Genomic DNA, 19197 nt, shown 5'->3' with positions numbered 1-19197 from the left:
ACCAGGTTATCAACTTCTATTTCCGGTGCTTCTTCTTCTTCATTTACAACGTCGACCTCTGCTTGCTCGTCTCCAAGTGCATCAATGACTTGTGACTCAACCATTTGTGTGGGTTCAACTTCTGGTAGAGTAACATACAGTTCTATGCAGTCGTAACCAGAATACTCATGATTGGCAAACATATTCTGCATGTCTTCATCGTCTTTGATCTCAACTTGGATAAACTTGACCGGGTTGTCCCCACGAAGAAATCGATATTGGTAAAAAAATCTGGGATACACCACCCATTGCAAGCTTCGTCTCTAATCTCCCTTTGAAGTAACTGAAATTTGCTTTTCTGCTTAAACAAAATCGTTTACCCTCGGTGTTTCTAAACAGAAAACCAACTTCTTCGTTGTCATATGTCTCGCCAAAAACATGAGCGTTGATAATGTATTGTGGAGGGGCCATTGTTGAGTGGGTAAAGAGTGTTATTTCAGTTGTGAAATGAGATGTGTAATGAGTTGTGTTATTTTCCACATTAGAGGTATGCTTTTATCATCATAAACTTACTGTGTTGAGTTGAGATCATTATGACACTGGTGAACTGCTGCACAGTCGACTTGACCAGACTCCATCACACTGAGCAGTGCATACTATACAATCACATGCGAATAAAGTTGATGGAAAATCAATGCCTGAATCGTTACAAATGTACTGAGTTGATTTGAGGTGTGCTTGACACTGGTGAACTGCAGCACAGTCGACTTGACCAGACTCCATCACACTGAGCAGTGCACACTGTACAATCACATGCGAAGACTGTATGCTAATTATTTTTGGTGAAACAACGGCTAGAAATCCCTAAACCCTAAAAATACAAAAGTAACATAGAAAACCCTAACCCTAATTTTTGAAAAAAAAATTGGGTTGCATGTTGGCGCCACCTGGGGTGGCGCATTAGTCCAACTTTTCCCAGCATGGCGCCACCTGGGGTGGCGCATTAGTGCATTTTCTTTTTTTTTTTTGTTTTTTTTTGCCCTAATTTTGTCTAGTGGTCTCCACTGCCAAAACCCTAATCTAATCCGCCAGCATGTGATCTACCTGCATCGAAATACTGTATGCATGCATGCTTAGACAATTCAGCACCGAACACGGGATGCAGGCCTAGTCTATTCTGCCAGAAACAATTAATGCATGCATGCTTAGACAATTCAGCACAAAACACGGGAATGCATGGTCAATTCAACACAGAATGCATGTGAACCCATCTTTATCACTTTGATATCTGTATCACATGCATGCTCACCACTTGGCCATCATGCACTAAACATCAGCAACCACCACCCCTCTATAAATACTCTCATAGAATACTTTCTTTTCACCAACATATCTTCTTCTTCTTCAAAAAACCACTTTGCATTTTCAAATCCGCAGAAAAGTTAAAGAGTTCTTGAAAATGGCTCAACAACTTCTTACCATGGGTGAAACACACAGAGGAACTAGAGCAAACTTGGCGACATTTGTAAGTTCATACTTATTTATTTCTAAACATCTATGCGTATATGACATCCAGTTTAATCGATTTATTTGTGGTTCTTAGGTTGTTGACCGATTCCGCACACGGTCTCACGCTTATGTTGAACCCGGCGAGAGGATTATTCTGAATCTACAAGCATGTGGCTTCAGACATATCATAAAAATGCACAACAACACCATAGACAGAAAATTCATCCTTGCCTTACAAGAGAGATGGAGGCCTGAAACCCACACGTTTCATCTTCCAATAGGTGAGTGTACTGTTACTCTAGAAGATCTTTATATGTTGCTTGGTCTGCCCATTGATGGCAAGGCTGTTAATGGATCTGTTCAACATGCTAATTCACTGTGTGAGAGAGTGTTGGGAAGATATCTAGTTGTGCCTACTCAAGGTGCAAGAGGCCAGGGTATCAGTCTGGCCTCCCTTAGAGATTATTATGATGAACTCGTCTTGATGGACAACTCTACCGAGGAGCATGTTTGGTTAATAACTAAGGTCTATATAATGTTGATGTTTGGTAAACTTTTATTCCCGGAGTCGACAGGTAACACTGTCAACTTTTTTTATTTAAGTAAATTTGATAGTATTAGCAAGATTAGGAAATATAGTTGGGGGTCCGCCGTTTTGGCAATGTTATACCAATCTCTTTGTAAGAACGCGGTTGCCGAGAAGTGCACCTTCTATGGATGTGCGTTCCTCCTACAAGTATGGGGTTGGTGGAGACTGTCGACGCTATCCCCTGCAGGCAGGAACAACTACACGTTCCCTTATGCAACAAGGTACGTCTTTTTCACCGCTATCCCTTGAACGCTAACTCTCTTTTACATAAAAATCTGAAATAACATTTTTGCTCTTTTTTTGTTAGGTTCTGTGGTCCTAAATTGGATTACAGTAAGAATCCGAGGGGGAGTGTTATTTTGTATCGGGACCTAATTGATCACCTCCGAGCTGAAGATGTATTACCCCTAAACTTTTATATGATCATATAGATGTATTACAATCCATCATTTTTTTTAATAATATGTTATTTTTTTCTCCTACGCAGTTTAATTGGAGACCATACTTGTTGCTAGACCATGAGCCAAACGAGAGTGACCGGGAAGTTTGGACTCCAGTGACACCTATAATAAGGTTCAACATCGTGGAGATGCACCAATCTGACCGTGTGAGACTGCAGTTTGGCATGCATCAACCAATCCCGGATTCCCCCACTAATTTGGGTCGCTGGCATATTAAAAGAGTTAACAATCAATGGGACCACGCAGATTATCGTACATTCGCACCTGAATTTTGTGAGATGTGGAAGCAGCGTCGCACCCGTCTGCTACAATTCCCTGTTGCCCAACTCCCCATGTTTCCAACCGCGAAATACGTTGCTTGGTTTAGAACAGTCACAACCCCCGATATGTATGTGTCCGACCCCTACTACCTACACGACCCCCGCCAACAACAATACGCACAACAACCACCCCAACAACCACCCCAACAACGCCAACAACGCCAACAACGCCGACAACGCCAAACATCCGAACAACCTTACCATGAAGAATATCAAACAACACCAACAACGCACTACCAAAGTCAACCCATCCAACAACAATCATGGGGCTTCACCCAACAACTCCATGACGCCGACCCCTCCACTAGGCTACCCGTCCAACAACAATAATGGGGCTTCACCCAACAACACTACGACGCCGGACCCTCCACCTCCACTAGACAACCCATCCAACAACAATCACGGGGCTTCACCCAACAACTCCATGACGCCGACCCCTCCACTAGGCTACCCGTCCAACAACAATAATGGGGCTTCACCCAACAACACTACGACGCCGGACCCTCCACCTCCACTAGACAACCCATCCAACAACAATCATGGGGCTTCACCCAACAACACGGCGACGCCGGCCCCTCCAACTCCAATAGGCAACCCAGCCCCGACATGGGTCTAGATGACGAATATGACCCGAACGAGCAAATGACCACTCAATCGTCACAGTACCAACAACATGGATACTCCACACCCCAATTTTCACAACACCAACAATATGGTTACACCACACCCCAACAAACAATGCCATTTTTCCAAGGCCAATCAAGTGCTGGGTTTTACCGACCATATGACGCAACTCCACCGCCAAGACCAATCTTTGAGGGCATGGGGACCCGACTTTTTGACAGCAGCATACAAGAATACATGTCCAACGAGCGCATGGAGGGGCTAATCCGAGGACCACCTACCCAGACACAGCAAGAACAACCAAGGAATAGGGGGGGTCGTGGAGAAGTGGTTCGTCGAGATCCTTCCAACCGGATTCGAATAGTTCCAGATTGCGGAACTGGCGGTGAGAGGGGTCATGGTCCGACTCCGGGTCGGAGGGGTCATGGTCGGAGGGGTCGTGAATAGCATAATATCCATGTTTTAAAAATTTTATTTTTTTTCCGTAGTTGTAATGTTTGGACTGTATGACCGTATTTGTAATGTTGTTTCTGCATTTCTCGTATTTGTAATGTTTGGAATGAATGACATCTGGTGTTTCATTATTTAGTTAATTGTTAAAACAATTTTCAAAAAATCAAAAAAACAAAATATAATTTATTTATTTATGTTAAAACAATTTTATTAATAAATAACAAAAAAAAATAATAAAAAAAAATAGTATAGAAACAATTAAAAAAAAACAAAAAAAAAATAAGAATGCACATAGGCGCCACCCTAGGTGGCTTGAAGGAACAAAATACACATTGAAGCCACCCTGGATGGCGCATAGGTTAAAGGAAATTGGTCATTGGCGCCACCAGAGGTGGCTCCTATGTGGAGACCACCTCTGAAACCTGGTCATATGCGTAATTTTGCCGAAAACATGGTTTTTGGTGTAAATTATTTATTAAACCTGGTTATTTGGATTTTTTTTCTAAATTTGATGGTATTACTTTATTGTCCATGTATATAATACTTTACAAAGTGACATGGAAGAGTCACTACTGTTAGGATGAAATTTTTTACAAATTTGTCAATTGTATTAAGATTATTTAATCTTAAGGTAAAAGGTGGATGAATGACTAGAAGTTTCACTGAATTGCTTGAATTGTTGCAAGAAATGCTACCAGAAGGTAACACGTTGTCGAACGTAGTTATGAGGCCAAGAAGATAATGTGTCCAACGAATTTGGACTGTGTCAAAATACATGCATATCGTAATGAATGCATATTATATAAGAAAGAGTATGAAAACTTGAAGGAGTGTTCGAGGTGTGAGGAGTCACGCTACAAGTTGAACAACAATGATGCTGAAGATGATGATGATGATGTAACAAAAAAGGATGAACCTGTCAAGGTGATGTGGTACCCACTGATAATTTAAAGGTTCAAGAGATTGTTTGCTAATAAACGACACAAATAATACTAGATGGCATGCAGATGTAAGAGTATGTGATGGAAAAGTTTTCCATGTAGTTAATTCATTACAATGGAAGAATTTTTTTTTCATTATATCCAGATTTTCTCCTTGAGCCAAGGAACCTTAGGCTTGGACTTGCCACCGATAAAATGAACTTATTTGATAAAATGAGTATTAACCATACTTCATGGCCTGTTCTTCTCACAATTTACAATATATCTTTGTGGTTTCGGATCCAAAACAACTAGGACATATATTTGTTTAACTCCTTAGATTGAAGATCTAAGAGTTTTGTGGGAGGAAAGTGTTGATGTTAATGATGTTTTTACGAGTGATAACTTTAAGATGCGTGTCATATTATTTTAACACAATCAATGATTTTCCTGCATACGGTAATTTGTCTGGATACAGCGTTAAGGGACATAAAACGTGTCCTATATAAGAAGATGGTACATGCTCCCACCAACTACAAAATGAAAAAAAAGTACTTTTTACCCCGGGCATCAAAAATTTCTAAGACCTAATCATTCATACCATAGATTACAAAAGACTTTTAACGGAGAGCCGAAGTTTAATATCACTTCCAAGCCCTTACCTGGGAGGAAGTTTATAAAAGACAACAACACATTAATGTTGTCTTTGAAAAGAAACAAAAATGTCTGGTTGAGAAAAATATTTGGAAAAAAGTGTTCTATGATCTTCAATATTGGTCTAGTCTTGATGTAAGACATTGTTTTAATGTGATGTTTGTGGAGAAAAATGTTTGGGATAGTTTAGTTAGAACACTCCTCAATATTAAAGGCAATCATTTGTTTCAGTTTTGTTATAAAAAGATAAAATGTGTGTGTCATTTTGACTTTACAATTGATATAAACAATGCATATTTTTGTTATAATGTTTTTTTTCCAGAAATGGACAAAGTCTATTTATTATAATGGACAAAGTCTATTATTTTTTTGTTATAATGTTTCATATTTCTCCTTCGTCATTTTAATAAATCGAGGTAGGAAGATAAAGTCTATATATTACCTCGGTATTTTATATAATTGAGAGAAAAAGTGTGACGTGTCATTCAGTTCTAAAAATAAATAAATAAAATGTTCTTGTTGAGGATCGAACCCATGACTGATAAGTCTTTTCCTTCTGTGTAAGTTTAATCGAGAGAAAATATATTGCACTTTTATGATGATCTTCGTTATCTCGCATACAAAATCGAAATTAACCCTCATCTCTAATTGAGATAAAAGTGTTTTTCTTTTATAATAGTGGAGGATAAGATTTCTATTTAATTCCAACTTAGAATGTTTATATCTTACTGATGTTTGTATAAAAGAAAAATTTTAACTTCTCCAAATATAACACAATGTAAAAGCAAAGATCTTGGTCCATGTCACTCTCTTCTTTTTCACTGTCTTTTCTCTTCCATGCATGAGTATTCAAGATGTACTCATGTATATAGATAATGGTAAGGTGATTTAATAAAGAATGATTAAAGGCTCAACCTTCACCACTGATTTTTTACCACTAATTATTAATGTTTATCATTAAAATAATACTATTAACTAAATTCATGGGTTCGAAGAGGGTGTGGAGGTTTGGATTCTCAGCACTCAAAGTGCTTCTAGATTAGGCACTGAAGTAGACAAATAAACTAATTTTTCAAATATGTATGGCTTTGTCTTTATCGTATATGACTAGATGAGGGAGACGTTATCTCTTTGAGTATTTGACTCCTTCCTTCATTGCTCAAACTAAAAAGCATAGTTTGACAAAAACACTCAATGTAAAGGATAATTTCTTCGTGTTGAATGAGCCAAACACAACTTGTTCTTCCATGTTGATTCAAGGTTTGTGTCAACTACACAAGATATGTTGAAGTCAACCATCGACTTAAATTTGACCCAAACAATTAATACAATGATAATGTATTTATTATTTAAGTCAAATGATTTTCAATGATTTATTTATAGTATTAGTCATGTTTAATAAAATATTTGAGTAAAAAAAAGAATAAAATAGTTTTTCTCGTTCTCTTGATAATTGAACAATTAGATGAAGCTTACTATTTGCACAAAGTGACAAAATTGTATATTGGTAGGTACTTGACCAAATATCAATTTTGATAATTTTGGAACCTTCTATTTGCAACTTGTTCCATTTTTTTAAAAACTAAATGAATGGTGTCATTGAAAGAGAATAAAATTTGGTTCGGAATTGATCAAATTCCTAATTGTATTATTATTCCTTCTTTATTCATATACTTGTACATGGATACTAATTATATAAAGCAGCCAAATTATAACTAAATAGAGAAGAGGATTTATGATATTTTCTTGAGTGTGTTGGGTAAGGTAGCTTAAAAGTAAAAATCAATTCAAAATTTAAACTCATTTAAATATAAAAATTATGACATCAATTGATTGAATGTTGGGTATTAGAATAGTGGGAATCTAAAAGATCCGAGCTAAATACTTATGGATTATCAATTAAAAAATCCACTTCTCAAGAAATAAACAAACTCAATTTCAAAGTTCAATCATAAAGGAGATTTGAGGTGTTCACCTTAGTAGAAAAAGGATGACACAATGCGGAAAATTGCCTTTGATGTCATTCTATAAATCTAACATGCCTACAAATAAAGCACCACCTAGAAGTACATACATGCTTCTTGTTAGGAAAGTCAACTATATTCTATAAGAATCTTATTGTTACAAGAGTTAATTGTATCATACGTGATCGGTAAAATAGCAAGTGTGCTATTTTGCCTTTGTAGTAATAAAGGGGAAATTCCCCGAATGTCGATCTCAAGGACTGCGTATCAGTATAGAGTTCTAAATCTTAATTCAATCAAACAGAAGCTTAAATTGAGGTTTTGATTTGTAATTATAAATTAACAATAATTAAAATAAGCAGAAAAGTAAATTGGCTTTTTGATAAATATGAGTATTATGCTAGGGTAAAGTGTGTGACTGTCCCTATAATAACCTTGGATTTTAGATCTCCTCAACAAGTTCATACTATTCAATTACCAGCCCTTTAGGATATTTTCCCCTAATTCCTTAGCGGGAAAACCTTTGAACATTCAACCTAAATCCTAATTCCTTAGAGATTTATTATGAAATCAAGCAATTGTTTTATCAAGAGTTAACCGGTAACTATAGGATATCCCTATTCCTAGGTGATATCTACTATAATTTGATCGTACAAAAACCTTAACAACCGCGGTCCAGCAAATCGTTAATCGTAAATCAATCATTGTTTGTCCGACAAAGAAAGCATAAAAACATTGTATAATCAAATTGAATAATAAAACATGCAATTGAGGAAATCAAGAATTCAAAGTCATTACATGATCCAATCAGGGACACCCCCTAGCATTGGGGATTAGCTATTCATATCGTTCAAAGTAAACAAAATATAAAATAGAGACGTTACAAGAATTGAGATGATAGTTGATCTTCAATCGCTTCCGTTCATGAAAACCTTCTTCTCTCCCAAACCCTTGTTTTCTCCAATCTTCAATCGTGTTTCTTCTCTCGGCCAAAAAGTCCCTTCTTTCTTTGAAAAATAGGTTTAAGTAGTGATATCGTGTTTCCATCTAGTGCAGAATGACAAAATTGCCCTTAATGAGTCCAAATGCAAACAGCAAAAATTCAGCATTTCTGCACATTCACGCTGACACGGCCGTGTCAAATGACACGGGTTGCCCGTGTCAGCTTCTGCCCACGCCCTTCTCTTGCTGTTTACATGACACGCCCGCGTCAAACGACACTGGCAGCCCGCGTCAAACTGGCAGCCCGCGTCAAACGACACTGGCAGCCTGCGTCACACTGGCAGCCCACGTTTCCTTCTGCTCTTGTTCTAATTCTTTTAGAAACTTTATTTTTTTTCCTGAAATCAATAAACACTACCAAAACAACGTCTCCAAAGCATCTTATATAAAAAAATTAAAACAAGAACTAATTTGCAAAATGTTAGAAAATTAAATAAAACGATAGAAAACTAAACCATGGTGTTACCGGAATGGGCGATATCTTACCAAATAATCGATGGAAAGTATGTAAAATTGGTGACCGATCACAACCCCAAACTTATCTCATTGCTTGTCCTCACGCAATGCATGAACAGACAAAACTGAGGTCACCCCTGAATTTAGCTTACCACAATACAACCGTGCTTTTTCGCAACTCAACTTCCACCATTCCGATCAATCTTGTCAGATACACAACCCGAATCGCCCGCTTCACTTCCACATTAACGTACTCCTTTACCTGTAAGTTTTTTCACACATCTCACCAATTCTCTCTGGGTTAAGAATAACAATTCACTCACAAGTCATAATATGCAATACCAACTTTTAAATTCGAATACATTCTACTTTCATACAAAAACACACTGCACACACTTTTTGAGGTCTTTGGGTTGTAACGGGGCTTAGGACAGGTGGGATAAACAAGGAATAAGATATGCAAGGGGTGTAGGCTCAGCATTTGTGTTGTTGTTCTTGTTTTGGTGCTTCGTTTAGTATCATGAGATTCAATCATTGTTTCTACTATTTTAGCTTCACTCAATTGTTGCTTTGAGCGTATGATGAACTAGCGATATCTCTCTGCTTAGGCAAGTGCTAATTCCAATTCTTCTCTCTTTTTTTTTTCAACACATATTTTTTTTTCCGCACTCGCCTTTCTTTTAGGTGTACTACCCCAAACTTATAATTTTGCACTGACTTAACAACAACATCACACACTTATGCCGAGGAGGGTAGGAAAAAATATGGAATTTTTTTCTTTTTTCTTTTTGGCCAATGGTTAATAGATGTGGTTAACACAAACAAGGGACATAGGCTCAAAGGGGTTTGCAATGGATGAACATAATGAAGGGTGGCTGGAAAGGCTCAATGTTAACACAAACATCGTGCCTCAGTGTGTGTCAACGTGTAGTGTCATATGAGTAGAACATACGCAAATTCAAAGTGATAAAGTCATACCTGACTACTCTCTCATGATGATGCATTTTTGGCTTTTTGAGTTCTCACTTTGTTGGGCATAGCTTACAGGATCCATAGTATTTCTTATGCAATGTTGCTTCTTTTTCGGTTCATGGATGCCAACTTTCAATCTCAGTCCGGTGTTGTTAAGTTGCGTCCCACAATAATTTAGTTGTATCACTTTCAGGGGTGCCTGGGGTGCATCTTTCTCCTTTTTCTACCACTCCATTAATCATTCAGTATATATCATCAATCTATAACACAATGTCAACATAACACACAAACAAAAACAAAAATGGAAATCAACTAAAAGCAAATGAAAAGAACCCCTCCCACACTTGAACTAAACATTGTCCTCAATGTTTTAGAACCAGTCTTGGAGAGGTTGCTTACAGAGGTATTGCATTCCAATGATCACTTCATAGCTTCCATTAGAGATGCTCTCTTTTATTTCCTGAAAATAAAACAAACAAACAGAAAAATTAATTATTAAAACCGTGGGTTGCCTCCCACGAAGCGCTTCGTTTAACGTCGCATGGCTCGACGGTCCATTCCCCTTGTTAGGGTGGCATATATGACACAAAGAACACATCATCTTTTTTCTTTCTTATGTTTGGTAGCAATCTCATGAACTTAAAGTACTGATGATGTTGCTGCCAAATCCTTTTTAGCTTGATTTTATTGAATAAGGCATAAATGTCTTCCAATACTATGTCAATTTCTTGTCTTTCATCTGCCTTGTTGTAAAAATAGTTCTTAGGGATACTCTTTTGTTGAAGATTTTCTTGTTGGATAACCACATCTTCACAAATTGTTAAATTTGTGGTTTCATCCAAAACTCGATCATCTTCAAGTTTCCTTATGTCTTCTTCCCCATATTTCTTTTTTACCTCAAATTCTTCTATTCTTACTGCATCCTCTTTATCTGATGTTATGCATTTTTCTTCTGGTTCCACATACCCTTCTTCCAAGTCTAACTTTCTCCAAATAAACCTATCTGGATAAAAGTTAGCTTCCTTACATTCATTCATAAGGATTCTTACCTCTCTCTTATATGCTTTAAAAATTTTAGTCGCCTCTTCCAAGGTGACTCCTGAATCAGGCGACCAACATGCAGGAGATACAGGTGGCAATGTATCAAAACAATACATAGCTTCAAAACTCAGACAATTTGTTAGTAGCAAAGTATAGAAGAATTCATGAAGCAAAAATAATCTAACTTTATTTTTTATTTTTATTTTTTGATAAAAACAAATTCAAATAAACAAAAACAAAAACAAAATTTTAGTTGACGAGCAACAAAATTTCAATTGAACTAAAATTAAAACTCTGTATTTTGGCAGTCCCCGGCAACAGCGCCAAAAACTTGATCGGTAAAATAGCAAGTGTACTATTTTGCCTCTGTAGTAATAAAGGGGAAATTTCCCGAATGTCGATCTCAAGGACTGCGTATCAGTATAGAGTTCTAAATCTTAATTCAATCAAACAGAAGCTTAAATTGAGGTTTTGATTTGTAATTATAAATTAACAATAATTAAAATAAGCAGAAAAGTAAATTGGCTTTTTGACAAATATGAGTATTATGCTAGGGTAAAGTGTGTGACTGTCCCTATAATAACCTTGGATTTTAGATCTCCTCAACAAGTTCATACTATTCAATTACCAGCCCTTTAGGATATTTTCCCCTAATTCCTTAGCGGGAAAACCTTTGAACATTCAACCTAAATCCTAATTCCTTAGAGATTTATTATGGAATCAAGCAATTGTTTTATCAAGAGTTAACCGGTAACTATAGGGTATCCCTATTCCTAGGTGATATCTACTATAATTTGATCGTACAAAAACCTTAACAACCGCGGTCCAGCAAATCGTTAACCGTAAATCAATCCTTGTTTGTCCGACAAAGAAAGCATAAAAACATTGTATAATCAAATTGAATAATAAAACATGCAATTGAGGAAATCAAGAATTCAAAGTCATTACATGATCCAATCAAGGACACCCCCTAGCATTGGGGATTAGCTATTCATATCGTTCAAAGTAAACAAAATATAAACTAGAGACGTTACAAGAATTGAGATGATAGTTGATCTTCAATCGCTTCCGTTCATGAAAACCTTCTTCTCTCCCAAACTCTTGTTTTCTCCAATCTTCAATCGTGTTTCTTCTCTCGGCCAAAAAGTCCCTTATTCCTTTGAAAAATAGGTTTAAGTAGTGATATTGTGTTTCCATCTAGTGCAGAATGACAAAATTGCACTTAATGAGTCCAAATTGAGCAAACAGCAAAAATTCAGCATTTCTGCACATTCACGCTGACACGGCCGTGTCAAATGACACGGGCTGCCCGTGTCAGCTTCTGCCCACGCCCTTCTCTTGCTGTTTACATGACACGCCCGCGTCAAACGACACTAGCAGCCCGCGTCAAACGACACTGGCAGCCCGTGTCAAACTGGCAGCCCGCGTCAAACTGGCAGCCCGCGTCAAACTGGCAGCCCGCGTCAAACGACACTGGCAGCCCGCGTCAAACTGGCAGCCCACGTTTTCTTCTGCTCTTGTTCTAATTCTTTTAGAAACTTTCTTTTTTTTCCTGAAATCAATAAACACTACCAAAACAACGTCTCCAAAGCATCTTATATAAAAAAATTAAAACAAGAACTAATTTGCAAAATGTTAGAAAATTAAATAAAACGATAGAAAACTAAACCATGGTGTTACCGGAATGGGCGATTTCTTACCAAATAATCGATGGAAAATATGTAAAATTGGTGACCGATCAATATGATTCTTCTTGTAAATATGGTAACAGTCATATTAGTCAAATTAGAATAGCTCTATTATATGAGCAAAATCATCTAATTAGAAATATGTATTTGTGTATATTGTTTCTAAATGAAATCACAACCACATTATTTCCATCTTCTCCTTTTATTTTACATGGCATGAGAGCAATAACGATCTGCTCCCTCTCTTTTCCGTCTTTTTTTCACCTTTCAAACTCTTTTTTAGTTTCTACACCATTATGGCCAACAATGAAAACAAACTAGTTTCTATCAAATCTGATTCTACTTATTCGATTTGGCCTTGAGCCACTATCATCTCATTGAATGCCAAATCTAAATTTGATTTTGTTGATGAAATCCTCAAAGCACCATCTGCAAAAATCAAACTAGAAGACTATGAGCATGGAAAAAATGCAATGATATCGTATTGTCATGGATTCTTAGTTCATTAACCCGTAATATTTCGAATGATGTTATTTTTTACGGCATTGCTCATGAAGTTTGGGAAGCAACGCGCATTTTCCAGATTGAAAGAGAGAGATTGTTTGCCTTACTCGAGATCAAACGACAGTTGCTACATACTATACAAGGTTAAAAAATTGTGGGATGAGTTAGGATCCAACAATGATGATATTTGCACATGTGGAGTAAACAACAAAAGACACGAGTTGATGCAATTTTTCACAAGGTTAAATGAATCTTATAGTATTGTTCGTGGTCAACTCCTTTTGATGAATCCTCTACCTGATGTTTCACAAGCTTATTCTTCCATCATTTAAGAAGAAAAGCAACGAAATTTGGGTGCAATAAGAGATACTATAGAAGCTTCTTCCATGGTTGTCCAAAGGGAGAAACTAATAGCCCTTGTTGTTCGATACAAATCTGGTCATCCCTCTCGTCCTATTTCCAATAATCGTAAATCGTTGCATTGCTCCCAATGTGATAGAGATCATCACACGAGGGAGACATGTTGGAAGTTACATGGATATCCACCAGGACAGTCCAAGCATACCACAACCAAAAACTAACATTTCAAGTTTGACACCAACAATTAATCTTCAGCAAATAATGTCAAAGAAACCCCATCAACATATGCTTAGCCTCTTGTGAATAAATTGACTGAACTACAATTACAACAAGTTTTGTGTATTATGCAGGGAAATGGAGCATCTCAATCAGCGACTTCCAAGGCAAATAATGTCAATCTTTCTTTAGGTTTTTCCGCACCCAAGTTGTTAATTGATAGTGGTGCAACAAAACACATAACTTCTTCTCCATCCTTACTTGTCAATAGTAAATAAAACACTTCTTTACCACTAGTTGTTATGCCAAATGGAGATCAAACTCCAACTATTTCTACTGGAAATTTACATTGAGTCCTATTATTTATGTTAAGAAACTACTTGTGATGCCATCTTGTAAGGTGGATTTTATATCTCTGAGTCGAGTCACAAGTGATTTAAATTGTTCAGTAACCTTTTACTCACAATTGTGTATTTTGCAAGATTTGATGACGGGGATGACAATTTTTTTGGGTGAAGAACAAGATGGACTCTATTACTTGTTTGCAATGAATAAGTCAGACAAGGTTAATACCATCAAATGTGCCTCCATTTCAAATACCTTGAGTATCTTGTGGCATAGAGGTCTAGGACATCTATCCTCTTCTAGATTAGACTTTATGGCCAAAAACTTCCTTCACTTCTATTTACAAAATAACAATTGTATTGTTTGTGCTCTTGCAAGACAAACTAGGCTTCCTTTTTCCACAAGTTCAATTTCCTCTATTAAACATTTTGAATTAATACATCGTGATATTTGGGGGCCTTTCAAAGTTCCTTTCCTATCTGGTGCACAATATTGTTTGACTATCGTGAAAGTGAGACAAAATTTGAGTTTTGCTAATGCATCATAAAAGTGAGACAAAATTTTCTAACCAATTTTTTCTCTTATGTGAAAACCCAATTCGGTACTACAATAGCAAATATTCAGGTTAACAATGGAGGAGAGTTTTTCTTTATGAGATAATTTTTTAAACAACAAGACACTAATTATCAAGATTCTTGCATTTATACACCTCAACAAAAATGGGGGTGTTGAGCGGTAACATAGACATGTCCTTGAGTCAACTCGAGTTCTTCATTTTCAACCTCACCCCCTTACACTTTTGGGCAAAATGTGTCTTCATTGTTGTTCATATAATTAATAGGTTTCTCACACCTATACTTTCTCACCAAACTCCTTTTGAAAAACATTATGAAAAAATTCCCTCGTATTCCCACCTTAGAGTTTCCAGATGTCTAGCTTATGCTATAAATATTCATGTGCCCCATAACGTACTCAACCAAGGGTTGGCATCCCTTCCCATGCCCTGGGTGAAAATCAAGTTTGAGGTTAACGTATAGAAGGACTCACAACAACCTCTAGAGTGGCTAGCTACCAAGATGGAGTGAGTCAGTTATTTGCCATTTTTTAGGCTTGTTTCCTTTATGTGTATGTGCGTCTGTATTGTGGGGTTTTTGATTGATTTAGTCATACGCTTGGGGCGTTTATGACAACACCCATGAGTCCTTGTGATTAACCTTCAATCTTTTTAGTCATACCCCAGACTCATCATTACCTTTTAAAATCACACAAGAAAGAGACAATTTAGTGAAAAAAATACTCTATTTTTAATCAAAATGGTTAGAATACATTGTGATAATTTTGATTCTACAAAAGAACTCTAAATTAACTAACCAAGTGTCATAGTCATTGCTTGTTGGCCATTTCTGGGCTCTGTTCAAAGTTAGCCATTTATGCCATCCAGGTCGAGACGACTCACTTTAATCTAAGAGGTTGAATGGCCATGTCTTTAAGCTGCCCAATCAATAAGGCCACATTTATCTCTATCGTCCTAGCTTCACATTCTTTCTAGTCTTATTGTAAGACCTTATAGATTCGTTTTGCTCTCGAAATATCAGTGTTGATTGTGGCTGGTTCATTGTGTAAGTTATGGTACTTCAGCTTGAGGTGCACAAGAGAAGCCACTACATCCAATGTTGTTTTAAAACACCTTCCTAGGATGCAATTATACATGCTATTGCAAGAAAAGAGTATAAACTAGGAGTCATCGGTCCTAGTATCTCTTCCATCCCCCAAGGTAACCATCAACTATACATACTCTCAAGGGTGAGTCACAATTTTATTGAAGGCCTACATATCAGACTCTTTATAGGGCCACATCTTTTCTTTCTTCAACCTCGTCTTTTCTAAGAGAGCTAAGAACATAATATCGTAGTAACTTCCACCATCATTCAATATCCTAGATACGTGGAAGTTGGAGATCGCAATTATGATTACTTGAGGGAAGATTTCATTGGGGACTCCTCCAACCTTCTCATTTTCTCAAAATTCGAGGATAGGTCTCTTTCAGCTCTTGGTAGAGGTACTCCCTACCTTCTTCTCAGCGACCATCAACTCAACAATCTTTCTCTTTACCGTACTCTTGGAAGAATTATTTTCTCTTGGGACGTCTCCTGTAATGGAAGTAATGTATATGCGCTTCTCTCGCACTGCTTTTTTTCCTTTCCTTTGTATGGAGAAGAAGAAGTGAGAAGAATGAAAAATGTAGACTTTGAAGAAGGTGGAGAGAAAAGTGTAAATTTATGGATATTTAATAAACAAACAAAGATGAGGGATGAAGAAGAAAGTTGGATTGTTGGAATTTTAATCAAAATGATGATAATGAATATTTATGGAGAAGAAGATAAAGAGGAAGAGAATAAAAAAATTTATTAAAAAAGTATTGATGTTTAGGGGCGTATGTTTCAGTTTTTTAAAATAATTTTTATAGTGTTATATATTTTTGTTAAAAAATTTTAAAAGAAATACTTCAAATGAAAATTGGGTTTTGAATAGTTGTTTTTAAAATTTTATTTTATGTATTTCATTATTTTATTTAAATTTTTTTAGATATTAAAATTTCAAAAAATTATTTAATTTTGAAACTATTTCAAATAGATTTATACAAAAAAAAAATTTTAAAATACAACTTTTTTAAAAATTACAATTTTAAACTATGGTTTAATCTTCAATAATATATATATATATATATATATATATATATATATATATATATATATATATATATATATATATATATATATATATATATATATATATATATATATATATATATATATATATATATATATATATATATATATATATATATATATATATATATATATATATATATATATATATAAAATGTCAAAATTAATTAGCCATTCAATTTATAAAAATAAATTTCAAAAAACTTTTAATATTTTAAAAATATTTTTATAAAAATCATTTTTTAAAATAAAAAAAAAACAAACTATTTTTTAAAGTTAAAACAAATATGCCCTTAATCATCTCATGTATGAAAGTCATTTGCCACACCAATGTTGTCTCACCTAGGGGTTGGCAAAATGGGCCGTGGTCTGTCAAGCCGGCCGGCACACCCGTCAAAAAATAATGGGTTGGGTTGACATTTTAGGTCCGCTGTCCGCCATAGCCCGCCCCGCCAAAACTCGCCTCCCGTCAAAACTTGCCGCCCGCCAAAACTCGCCCCTCCGTCAAAATCCGCTATTTTTTAAGTTAATTCTACTAAATCTATTTTTTGATGGTTTTATTTTATATATTTATTTGTGAATATATACAATATTTTAAGTAAAATTTATTAAAAAATGCTTTATAAAAAATTGTTCTAAATGAAAAATTTAGTTAAAATAAAAAAAAATTAAAAAAAAATGAAAAATAAAAAATTGACCGAACAGACTAAATTTTTATGTCCATTTCAATTTACGAGCTTGTTCACTCGTTTTTTTAGCGGACATATGACAGAGCGGGGCCACCCTAATCAATTTCTCCAGCAAAATTTAAGGAAGGTTCAAATTGGCTAACAAAATTTTGGAAAAAGTAAAATTTATTAACTAGTGAACCAATATAAAATCATAAAAAACCCCGAAACTAATTAAACATTATTTTAATTAAGTAAAACCGTTAGACCCAATCTTTATCATAAAAAATCTCAAGGAAAATGTTATTGTTGTAATGCTAATTAATATGGTCAGTTTTTCTTAAAGTGTTGATTAGTTAAAATTAGGATGTAATAATACTCTAGTCTAAATATTCTTCACATTCTCAAATTCGCAATTGTGGTGGGATCACTAGTATAGTATTTATGATTAAACAACTACGTCAAAAATAATGAAATTACAACAAATTTTCTTTTTTGAGGCACAAATTACAACAAATTTTGTTTATGTATAAATCAAATGAGATACATATAGACGGTAACCCTCAATAAATGACACATAATTACACTCAAACTTCCCTATTAAGATACAAGACGTGAATTATTTTCGTACAGAATCAGTAGTAAAAGCTCGTCACCCCCGTATTCATAGAACAGAGCCTCACAATCGCACAAGTTACCTATTTAGTTTTTCATCAACCAACAACAAACAAGCACGCTATTAATTCTAAATTTTCAATTCTAATAACCAAAAAAATTAATAATAGCAAAAATACAATCAAGTTCTAAAAAATAAAAGACACGTGCAACAGATCGCATATCACGTGCATAACTACCTATCTGAAATTTCACCTCCCTAATAAACCTAGTTTGCAAATTAATGAGATTTTTAATTTTTAATTTCGTGATGCTTACGATGCGAGATAAAACTGAATTCAACGGCGAGTGAGATAACCAGGCAAAGGACTAGCGCGTGGAGACCTGAGAGGAACTTCGCGCGTCTGTTTACCGTTAATATCGTAGTAAATTACGCCGGAGAAATCTAACGGTTCGCACTTTCCTCCCATCAGTATCTCCTTCTGCCAAACGCCGCCGTTTCCCCAACCTTCTACCTCCTCATCTCTTCCTCCTCCCTGCTTCTTCTTCTTCCCGAACTGCAACATCGCTTTGTTGCTTATGCTGCTCAGAAGCTCCTTTGGTCGCGCCAACGGCGATTTCGGCGCCTTGAGATCGATTCTCCACTCCTCGTCTTTCATCGGAGATGCTTTCGCCTTTGCTCGTAAACGGCTTGCTTGCCGTGTGAGAAGAGTCAGGATCGATGATATGGTGACGAAGAAGCCGCCGGTGGAATGGCGCTTGGGAGACTCCGGCGAAGTAACTTTCACTTTCACCATTTCTGTTTTGCGATGAGTTGGCTTCGTGGCTAAGTCTTCTTTCTGTGAAGTTTAAAAAATCGGAAGTTAGTGTATTTATAGATGTAAAAGTATGAGTCCACGTTATTTTGGTTGACTCAATCTTTTTTTTCTTTTTCTTTTTGTATTAAAACGATTGGTTATGGAAGTTTGTTTATAGACGTCATTATTATTAATTTCCTTTTCAAAAAATTAATTAATTGGGAAAATTCCTAGAAAATGAAATCATTACTACTATAAGAGATTAATGGATATATCTAACGGTATAAATCAGTTTTATAAGGTGGTTCAATAGAAACGGTTATATTGTCAT

At 35.8% G+C, this 19197-nt stretch overlaps 1 protein-coding gene across 1 annotated transcript; it reads right to left on the bottom strand.

Annotated features, from left to right (window-relative positions):
- Positions 1–17894: 17894 nt before the first annotated feature.
- On the bottom strand, positions 17895–18935 carry LOC131604386 (uncharacterized). Its single transcript, XM_058876831.1, has one exon. It carries the CDS (start codon positions 18864–18866, stop codon positions 18408–18410), a length of 459 nt encoding a protein of 152 aa, XP_058732814.1. The 5' UTR covers positions 18867–18935; the 3' UTR covers positions 17895–18407.
- Positions 18936–19197: the final 262 nt, after the last annotated feature.

Source organism: Vicia villosa, linkage group LG1 (assembly GCF_029867415.1).
Source record: "Vicia villosa cultivar HV-30 ecotype Madison, WI linkage group LG1, Vvil1.0, whole genome shotgun sequence".
NCBI classification, from domain to species: Eukaryota; Viridiplantae; Streptophyta; class Magnoliopsida; order Fabales; family Fabaceae; genus Vicia; species Vicia villosa.
This window is presented reverse-complemented; position numbering and strand designations above follow the sequence as displayed.